Source organism: Vanessa tameamea, chromosome Z (genome assembly GCF_037043105.1).
Source record: "Vanessa tameamea isolate UH-Manoa-2023 chromosome Z, ilVanTame1 primary haplotype, whole genome shotgun sequence".
Classification (NCBI taxonomy): Eukaryota; Metazoa; Arthropoda; class Insecta; order Lepidoptera; family Nymphalidae; genus Vanessa; species Vanessa tameamea.
Window position 1 is genome coordinate 13,730,519 of NC_087341.1, and position 11,762 is coordinate 13,742,280.

At 29.4% G+C, this 11,762-nt stretch overlaps 1 protein-coding gene across 1 annotated transcript; it reads right to left on the minus strand.

The window, feature by feature from the left end:
* Positions 1-4,316: 4,316 nt before the first annotated feature.
* LOC113402525 (protein SCAI) lies at positions 4,317-11,762 on the minus strand. The gene is made up of 9 exons (XM_026642810.2): positions 11,559-11,762; positions 11,296-11,478; positions 10,740-11,093; positions 10,173-10,411; positions 9,679-9,858; positions 9,293-9,553; positions 8,961-9,131; positions 4,726-4,928; positions 4,317-4,411 (listed from the first exon to the last, which is right to left on the minus strand). The coding sequence occupies exons 1-9, from the start codon at positions 11,645-11,647 to the stop codon at positions 4,358-4,360; spliced, it is 1,734 nt and encodes a 577-aa protein (XP_026498595.1). The 5' UTR covers positions 11,648-11,762; the 3' UTR covers positions 4,317-4,357.

Consider the following 11,762-nt stretch of genomic DNA (forward strand, 5'->3'; position numbering starts at 1 on the left):
AAACAAAAAGTATAAACCTGGACCGATACAATTTTGTTAATATTATTTAATAATATAACACAGTAAAAATTGAATCTACTAATAGTTAATAACAAAAAAATGCATCGAGTTACGATGAAGATACAGTGGCAGTGTATTTCATTTGCTCAATAAATGAATACTTTTTAATTGGTAATTTATAATAAGACATATTTAAAGGCTGAAGACCTTCTGTTATATTATATTAAGGAATATGTAAATTATTATTTTTTTTTAAGAAAAATCTATTTATAAATATAATTTCACTGCTTTGGAAAGGTTTATGAATTTTCGTGAACCAGGAATTATACATGTAATAATATATTAGCTACGTTTAAAGTGTTTAACTTTAAACATAGATAATATATTATTATTAATACTTCTAAAAAAAAATATTCTACGTACGAAGTAGAATGGCAGTGTTTAATTCTTTTTGAGGTCGACTAAAGTAAGCCTTTGAGATCAATTTCACCCGATATTTATTTATGGTTTTATGTTTATGCTATTCTTCTCCCAACTAGTTCAGCATGAAGACAAAATTTATGCTACTAAACTTTTTGTAGTATTTAGTTAAACATTTAATCATAGTAATCATAATATGTGTACAAACAATCGAATTAATTCTGATTTACTTTTTACGTTATATTAAACAGTAATAAAAAAAAATCAACAAGTATAATCTGCGACACAGACGTACATACTGTGTGGAAATTTTTGATAGTTAATTTTTATATAATGGAAAACATATATTTATTTTTTATGTTTCTTAATTTTAACATCAATATATATCCTCAAAAAATTTTAGTACACCAAAATATAATTTCAGTGATAATAGCACTCCTATGATAATACATCCCAAAAATCAATAACTGTTTAGTCTCGATTGGTTTCCATATAGATAGCCTATAGAATTATTTAAAAGTAAGTTACTGGAAAAATTGTTCTACGTCTTCACACAACATCTATTCACTACTCAGATAAATTTTTAAATTACACAACGATTATTAATTATTAGAAACACTAACAACATAGTTTAATATTATTATTGTAGATGAATAAATAATGACCAGTTGCGACAATGAGCAAACGTCGACAGGTCTAAATAGCTTCCAAAGAGCTTGTAAAGCTACTGAAGAAAAATGTTTATTTTTTTTTCTTTTTTATTTCTATATTTTAATAAATCCACAAAAGCGTGTTTATAAGTCTTTACAAGAATTAAATTTGAATGACATCCAATATTCTTATTTTAATAATTAGCAGATATATTCAGAAATGAGGATAAATTATTTATCCATCGTATAGTACTTCGGAGGTATATCTATTTTATACACATATATAATAATATTTTTGACAATAAACCTCTTCATAGTAATTATTTTCTTAATTAGTTGTTCATATATATATATACATTACATATTTTTTATTTCAAGTAGAGAAATGTAAAATAATATTATTGGGCTCGAATTATAGTACCATATATATAAGCCTCTAATGTTATAACGTTAGAGGCTTAAATAAAACTTTATAAAGATATACATAGTTACTTACCAAGTATAAATAGTAAACTTACAAATAATCTTTCTATAAAGTGTAATACCGTAAACAATAATTTTAGGACTTCAAAATATATGCTTATAAATTAAAACACTATTTATATTATATTTTAGATCTAATAATGAATGGAAAACACATTCAATTAAAATGTGCTACGTGTTTGCTAGTATGCTACTAGATACTATTATGCTCTTTATTAGCATGCTCTTTGTAAGTAGTGCTTATTATGATCAATGGTGTTTCCAGCATGCCTTAGAGACTGTACATCCTTACACTTCTACATATTTACGAGTGCTACTTAGCAAAGTAGCAAGCAACATTTTTATTCCATTTTAATTTTACACGTAAGCCATGAGCAGAATAGGATTATCTTATTAGTGGAATATTTGTAAAAGAAGTAACCGAAACGAATATTCCTTAATAATGATGTACTACGACACTTTTGAAGTTAAGTTAAAAAAGTTTAGTTAACTTTTACAGTTAAGATTAAATGAGTTAATGCAATAATCATTAATATTACTAAAAATTAACTCATATGAATTAATTCTTTCTATTATGTCTTTTATCTTGTTATAGTTTTATTTTGAGACTATATAAACCAATTAAAATACTAGTTTAATATATGTCGAACTTATATGGTTGTCTAACCATATAAGTTCGACTTTTTAATGGGAAAAATATTAACTTGCTGAATTTACTGAAAACTGAACAGGAAATAATTAATTATAATTATTATTATATCTATATTTAATTATTTATGATGATTTACGAGCATTACGTTAATCTTACGCAATGTACGAATACAATAAATCTAGATCCGACTCGTGGAATTCACTGGTGACCCAAGAGCTGTAGCTTGGCCAAAACATCAGTTTGGCTATACAGAGATGTAATGCTGCCAGCATATTGGATATCGTACTGGCTCCAGTGGAGTCATTGAAATGCTTCATTTTGAAATATTTTATGATGTCTTATCCTCTTTATTACAATATATGATATAATGTTGAGTACATATTATAAACATTGAGATCTTTGTTCAAGCAATGATATAATCCTTATTCTTAAATACAATTCATATATAAATACAGGGTTATTGGAATTACCAATAACCCTGTATAAGACGTACTTTATAATTTAATTAGGACGTATTGTTACGGAATACTGTTTTTCGGTGCTTTGAGTATGAGATATTAAGCTCAGAGTGCATACTTTTATACGTTACATAATTATTTATAACAATATGTATGATTAGCATAATATAATTATCTATTGTTATTATTATTATCTATGTTTTATATTATCGGTGTAATTATTTGAAATTACTCAGACAAGATAAAGAAATAACTTCTATTGTATTTTAAATATAGATATATTTTTTTTAAATATTTTTTCTGTATTATATTTATTTTTATATTGTGAAGTATATAGTTATTTATTCATATTTTTTTTATACATTTTATGATATATTTTTTTAGAGTTATTATAGCTATAATTATTACATTAGTGACTATATCTTTAAATAAACTTATATCCCAGTTCAAGTGCAAAGACACCCCAAATATTTATTGCTATTTTAATATTTTCGAACAACATCATTATAAAGTGATGGAAATTTAATGTTCTACATTTTTGGTTCAATTACTTTGTTAATAATTTTCAAGTAATTACAATTTTAATTATTAGACGTTATAATAGACTCTAAGATGCGCACGCGCATTTTGACGCTGAGGAAATTACATTAGAGTAACGACTTTAATTTAATTGTAACAGTGGTTAAGGATTCCAACTTTTGGCGTTAAATTATGCTTAAAGTTATCGGTTCATAGTTAAAACTGAAAGGTGTTTAAAAACTGAAATACTTTTTGTTCTCTTAAATTAATAATGGTAGGTCATTTAACGGTTAAATTATATCGTCATTTCGGATATTCTGCATTCAGTCCGAAAGTTAAGAGCAATTAAATTTCTTTAGGGTGAATTTGCAATTTGAAATAGGTAACAATTTTCCCTCCAGCAATAGTTGCAGTTATCGACTTCATACAATACATATGATGTTTATATGATAGGTGATTTTATAGAGGAACAAATACCATTAGATGAGAAGTAAAATACGATAATAAATTTTATAATATACATTCATAACCGTAAAGAACGTCCATGTTTAAATTCATTTATTGTTAGTCTATTGAAATGAATTCTTTATAAACTCTTCATTACGATTAATTTCATTTCACAATAACGACTTTTCGGTTCACTGATCAGAAGTCAATATAATTCATGACTATAATTAGTTTCATTTTCACAAGCACTATGTTTATCGTTGTTTCCATATGAGTTTATATTAAGTTGTAACCATTATTGTCACAACAATCAGTCTGTTGTTTATATATTTTTATTTATATTCAGTTTTCACTATAATTGCTTGCACTTTCACTAAGACTTTGCTGTTTAAGGATTAATTTATGTAGTCTTTGCTATGAATAGTTTTATTTTCATAAACACTTTTTACCTTATTAATGTTACTTTAAACGTATGTTAAGTATGCACTAAAATTACTTTCATTGTTTCGAAAAATCAGTTTTCTTTTTATTGAATACAAGTCTGCACTATATTTTAATGTATACTTTAATGTTCACAAACACTGTTGTTTATTTATTTTAATGTATTATTAATATTAACTACAATTACTTCCATTGTCACAATAATCACTTTTTTGTTTGTTGACTACGCAAGATTAATTCTGAACTATACCATTGAGTGTATAATGAAATATCTTTAACGTAAAGCTTTAATCCCTAGGCGCTGTTCCAGGTGCTGATGGATCGTAGAAATACTCCCGCACCTAAAAACGATAACGTTTCTATAATAATTTAAATAGTATTGTAAAATGTATAAAAGTTTTCCTATAACATATGAAATAGGAATCGTACGTTTGAATTGTGTAAAGTTGTGAAAATACACACGCAGCTTATCTATTTCGTATAAAAAAATAATATATGACAATTTAGTAAATTTACTTCTAACATGAAGCAATAAGACCTAATTTACGTATTTTGTAATAATAATAAATTCATAATAATCCTGATAAAACCTTGTTAAATAATAATTTTATTTAATATACTCGTTTATATTTTAAATTGATAAATGAATAATTACCCCAATACAATCTGCGATATCAAGAATAATAGACATCAAGTCACCGTTTTCGATTAGGTCGTCAGGTAAAGGAGGGGAAGCGCGCGGTAAATTTGTTCTTGCACGAAATCCCCGATGCAAGCGCAGAGTGCATTCACAGAAAATATAACGCAGTATCATGAGCCTTAAAAATTCACAACCAAGGAATGCGTGATAGGTTGGATCTGAAATTAATACAACGAATTAAAATAAATCAATAGCTGTATTGTATTAACAGTATCTGTGTAACTGTGTCTGTGTGTTCTTAACTGTAAATGTAATCTTCTGACTGTTGAATGTGAGTGTCTGGTTTCCTAATATATTATGAGGACGAAGAAATAGAGAGTGCAGTCATGTTTACGCACACGCTTAAGCAAGTATCCTGCGTAGTCGGAGATTAACATCAATGATGTCGCGCTATCCAGACTACTTTACTGGCTTACCTTTTTATAGCGATAGGCTTCGATCAAAAATACCACCACTGGTACCGATTAGGGTAATGTTGCTCTAAGGCGATATATTATATCGGTAATTATACTTATGAAAACAGTATTATGACTCTATCAGCAAACTTGTAGTTGTGTTTTGCTACACTTAACAACTTTGTTCAGAGCCGTTATTCGAATTTAAATCGTATCACATCTTGTTCGTGGCGTTTCAGCTCTATCCATCTTGCGCACTATATTAATTTAGTCTTAAGATCACGGATGTACTGTGTTACAATTTTAAGATGGGTAGGTAGTGTCAGTCAATGTGTTCTGCTTTTGCTTTCTTCTTGCTGCGACAGCGAAAGCGAACCAGAAATTGTATTAATAATTAGAGGGTAGCGCATAGTAATCAACAATATTGTAAGATTGACCCAGTTTTAATCCTCATAGTTAAGGTTTATTTGTACCAAATCTTGTAAGTCGGCGACAAAATCCCACCGTTTTATAGAGCTTGGACTCTACGACTTAGAAACCATGGTAGACAAATAAATTGTTTTAAAAAAAATTACGCACTTTGACTACATAGTACGTGTTGACTGCATAGTTGTATAATTAAAAAAATATATAATAGATGGAGCTGTGGCGAGTCTATATTATCACATCCGGTAGGTAAGGCTGAGGACCGACAAAGTCGAATAATTAAGGCATTTGGGACAGATACCTTAAGAGTTCTGTTGAAATAAATTTGAGTATGATTTGAGTTTTGGGATAATTCATCAAAAAATGAATGCTTAACACATTAATTGAGTCACATCGAGGAAGCGTACAAATCGAACCATTGTTGTAGCGAATTTGTTGGTTGTTATTTGATGAAGGCTTAGTTAAACGGGTTTTGAGTAGGTAACGCTGCTGTTTACTAGTAGTAATGTAGCTGTCGGTGGATGGATCACATAACTAAGGAAAAGTATGACAATAAAAAGTAAAATTAGTGTCTCTGAAATTTTCAAGGGTTATGTAATTTTAGAACGTTGAAAATAATGTATAGTTGCAGTCGGGAATATTTGTCAAGAAAATGATAAATAGATAATCGTGAGTCTGAACACACCAATTTAAACATTTCTTAGAATATTCTAGAACCTGACCACGTTGAATTAAATATCTCTTCGGATTTAATATATTCTTCGAGTAATTTAGACTATATTTAGTAATGTCAATGTTGAAGAAGAGGCAAAGACAGAAATTTACCACCGAAACGGTATTAGGGAGCAGCCCAAACGTTGGGTGTGCTAATTTATGTCTCTGAAAGCTAAGATTGGATCAGTCAAAAAGAAAACTGGATCGAAATAATTAAGGACGACAAACGTTTGAAGATAATAAAGCTTAGGTTTTGATAGACGCGTTGCCATTAGACTGTCTTTAGTTCAGTTCAAGTGTATTATTAAAAGATTTGTGAATATTGACAATATTACGTAATAGAGTATTTGCCTTTTTTTTATGGCATTGGTTGGCGGGTGAGTATATGGGCCACCTGATGGTAAGTGGTCACCACCACCCATAGACAAAGGCGCTGTAAGAAATATTAACCATTGCTTATATCACCTATGCGCTACCAACCTTGGGAACTAAGATGTTATGTCCCTTGTGCCTGTGATTACACTGGCTCACTCACCCTTCTAACCGGAACATACCAATACAGAGTACTGTTATTTGGCGGTAGAATATCTGATGAGTGGGTGGTACCTATCCAGACGGGCTTGCACAAAGCCTTACCACCAAGTAAACAACAAGCCTACAGCTAATATTCCGTTAGTGTTTTACAAATTATAGTTGTTCAGTTGTTGTAAGCAATTATGTTTTTAGCACTAGTAGGAGTGTTGGTATGCAAAATTTTAGTTTTTAAGTTTAAAATAAACATTAGTAAAAAAGGATATTAATATGATTACTATTAATCACTAAAAATAATAATGTGTTTTAAAATTTAAATTTATATATATATATATATATATATAAATTCATACAGCAGCTCTGAGTTCTGGCTCTTGTATACGGTATACAAACAAAAAAAATATTATCCTCTTTACAAGTCAGCATCTACTTACCTTTTAGTACGTGAAGTATACACTTTTTCTTCACCCTGTAGCAGAGTTTCACTTTTTTATTACATAAATGCCGTAAGTGAAAATGAAATATACTTATTTACCTTCTACCTTCTTCGTTCCTTCCTTTAATCTCATGAGATATACAGGGTTATTGGTAATTCGACGTATTCCCGTTAGGAGGTGATAGGGGTGACTATTTGTGATAATTATAACCCCAATATGCATGATGCAAAATTTAACTTTTGTACTGAAATTTGTAACTTAGGTACTGAACTGTTTATGTACCTAAATTTTATTTTAAATTTGTATTAAGTAAGTAAGTTACGTAAATAAGTAAGTATTTTTACATTGGTTATTATTTTAAATCAATTTTGTGGGAATTTTAAAGAGCGACCTTTAGTACGAATTCGGTCATGTTCGAATACGAATTTCCACCAGCGTCCTTTCTGATCATTTTATTTCGGTTGCTTTGAAATAAATTTATAGTTTTTATACATTTTCGGAAAGCTAAGTAAACGATTATGTTTTTAAAATAATCTGTACAACAAGTTTCATATTGATTTTTTTTGTTTTTCAGGCATATTTGAGGGAAAAAAATAAAAAAAATATTGAAATAATATCGTTTTCCGTCTCGCAATTTTAAATTTGGACCGATAATTATTGTTTGAATATTGAAAAATATCCAGTGTTTAATCGTTTTTATAAATAGGAAGAAAAAAATTGATTTTAATTGATACTTTTTTTAAATAAATTTTTGAAGTTGCATTTTTGACTTATTTTGAAAAAATCTAAAAAACGTGATAACTCAAAAATGGTTCACTTTTGCATTATGCATATGGGGGTTAAAATTATCGCAAACAGTCACCCCTATCACCTACTAACGGGAATACGTCGAATTACCAATAACCCTGTTTATAAATATGTACCGATTCGATCCAGAATACATACGTATATCGAAACGGAAATTTATGTAATGTTTAGACTTTTTTATACCTAGATAGAGTGTCGCACTATAAAATAACCAAAACAATCGAGCTAACTTTAATGTCTTTGTGTGCGTGACAGCTACACTTAAAACTGGCCGCTTGATACAAATTTGAAGCAGATTATAGATTTTTCTTGATAGATGAAGTACACTTTCCTTGGTTGCGCTATAATATGTTTTGTAACTACCGATTACAACTGTAGATATTTCTCAATGTTATCTACATTTCGAACTTATGTAATCCTTACATAAATGTATGTATTTAATGTTATGATGCAAATGTGTCTCGAAGAAGTTTGTTCTCTTCTTGTTTTATATATTTTCAATATTATATGTAAAACTTAAATTTTCATATTTCACGTTGAAACCTCTTCTTTGGAATTAATATAAATCTAAAGCGATTTATAAAACACGTAATGACAGCCTTGGATTACGTGTAATTATAATTTATTTATAATGTCTCAATAGCCTCTTGAGTATAAATATAAAAAAAATTAAAAGTGAAAAGTTTTTCATTAATGCAAATCCTTGAAGTTATGTTATAAATACATACCCACTAAATTTTAATATTAAATTAATTGAACTGAATTAACCTGCGCGAAATCAAGTCAAAGATTAGCAACTTTGCTTTATACCCGCTGGTGATCTCGATGCAATGATTTCATCTAAAAATTACTTTATCTAGAGATTAGAAGTTTTACTTACCTACTCTTGTTCTCATTAGCAATCGTATAGCTTCTTTCATGAAAACATCACGCAAATGTGAACACTTCTCCCACGTTTCCAAATTGATTGTGAAAACTTCGCAGGAATTACATAAACCGGCTATGGAGTTGTGCAAGAACAATGTAAACAGGCTTCCTTGGGTACTACGATCTGCAAAAACAAACAAGTTAAGTGTGTTGCAAACGTTTTCGGATGACGGTAAGCTTCAGGAAACGTTGCGGTATCTAATATGGTTATATGAGTACAGCTGTACTCTTAATAATTACTTTTATTTTGTTTATGATAATATTCTCATTTGAGGATATATTAACCGTTTATTGTGCCAGGTAACGACAATGGCGACATCAGCACCAAGAGTGGTAATCCAAATGTCCTTGAAATATGCTGGAATGCGTAAGAATTGTCCGAATCTACTATAATAACCAATGGCTTTCTGGTGAACGGCTGTAAATCTCCCGGATATAGAATGTGCTTATTTTTATATTTACTGTTAACAGATTTCGTTTCTCTGTTATAGTCTCTGTAAATATCAGATTTAGATGATGTAATCAAACCTCCAATGTCGTAGGTATCTGTAATAAATACAAATATTTATATTTTTGAACAAAAAGTTAACAAAAAGGTGAATAGTAAATTAAAAAAATAATCATATATATTTTTTAATAATATTTTGAAGAAACGAAATTAAAGTACTTACAGTTTTCTGGGTGCGTATTTTGGTGAGGATGGTAACCATCTGCTGATATGAAAATGAGTAACACGCCCTTTTGTGGCAGTTCGTTAATAGTGCTTGCTACGTATGTCACGACTTGACATGCGGATGGCTTGAACAGCAAATATTTATGTGGGTTAACATTTCCACCGACGCACGGAACACCTAAAATTAAATATGCACATCTCGATTTCTTATTTTTTATAAAAATCTCTCTTTGTAAATATTCGCTGCCAGCTTTTATTAAAATATATTTTTGCAAAAAAATGTCGCAGTGCATCGCATAATATACAATAAATTAATAAATAAATAATTTGTACCAAAAATTCGCTTATGCAATAATTAATACCACTGCGCAAAAACTAAAACGACATCATTATATTTCCGAAATTTATTTATACAAAAAATTCACTCGGCGTATGTATCAATCAACATGTGACATAAATATTTAACAAAACAAAGTAAATGGAAATCAGTACCTATACGTTTGGGAGTCTTTGAGGTTTCACCGGAAGCGTGCGGAGAATCGACGGATGGATCTTTAATAGGTACATCGATCTCCCATTCCAAATTTTGTAGCATACGGAACATATCTATGGTTAGCTCTGAGAATTTTACAAGCTGAGTTCCACTGCCTATTATAATAGCGTCTTGTAGTTTCAAATTCATTTGCAGAGTTCGCTCAATTGATGGAATCGTGTGACGGCTGAGACGACCGCTTTAAGATTATACGAATGAATGAATATTAATAATATTTCATAAACAAATCATCACAAGCGTGCTTGTCATTACTGTAAGTATACATGTATAATTTTGAACTTTACAGTCAATAGCGCTTTAAGCAGTATTATAATCGTTTTAGCAAGTTCGATTTACCTCAAAAATACGTGGAAAAAGTATTTAAAGTCAAACAGTATTTTTAATAAAAGTACTGTTGATAAGAAAAATAATTCGTCATATTTAAAGAAGTTTGTGATATTCCTGATTACATTTTTAAATAATAGCTGTGATTCTAGTTTAATAATAATAATAATATACATAATTACCTTAAAGTAACAATTCTGTTATTGTTATCCGGGTCTAAAATAGTCACACCTGGGTCAGCGTTTAGAAATGCTCTTACTTCTTCTAACACATTTAGCCATTCCGCTTGATCATTTGGATCGTATGCTTGTCCGTAAGCAACAATTTGCTTTTCTAGTTCCATTAGTAGTTCATTAATTATCTCTGATTGCCTCAAAAGTATAGCAACAACAATGAATCTTGCGTAGTAACGTAATTTCTTCACCATCAGCTCGGATTTTGCCTCTTTGCTTGCCAGATTGTAATATTGCCGTCCCCTTATTGCTAGGTAGAAGGAAAACGCTTCGACTAAGTAAGCGATTTCACTTGTTCGTAAGCTACCAAGAGAACAAAACAATTATTGTAATATATTTAACATTGTTTCTTAAGGATCAGTGTATGTTTCAATAAATGTTAAATAAAACAAGAATTATTTTTTCATATTCATATATCGTCCTGTTATGTATAACTATATATTTGAATATTTTATTAAAAACTTAATATTGAATAAAAGTTAATCATTTATGTATATATACTTACTAAAAATGATAATATAGTTGCCCAATTTTTGACGCAATTTCACCAATTTGCCACCGCTTTAAGCCGTATCTCAGATCCAAAATCGGACGATATTGTTGTTGAAATTTCCACAACTTTGCATAAATGTCAAATGTTCGTCCAAAATGAGCTTGCCATTGCTTGTTTCCATAAGGAGTAAGTTCCCTGTATTTTTTTTTATTACGTCAATACTTTTAAATAAATAAAATAAATTTAAATCAATATTTTTCCAATAAATCACATACCTTAATCCATTAAATAGTTGTTTCGATTTTTCAAGCAAATGACAAAATTCTAGAATAATTTTTCTTTCCTTCTCTGAGATAGGGCTCATTTTAAAAAAAAAACTAATTAGTAATCAAAGTCGTCGAAGAAATTTGCGTCACAAGTATCAACAGATGTCTGCAAATCCAAGCTTGTAGAATTTACATCTGCAGCTTGATGAACAT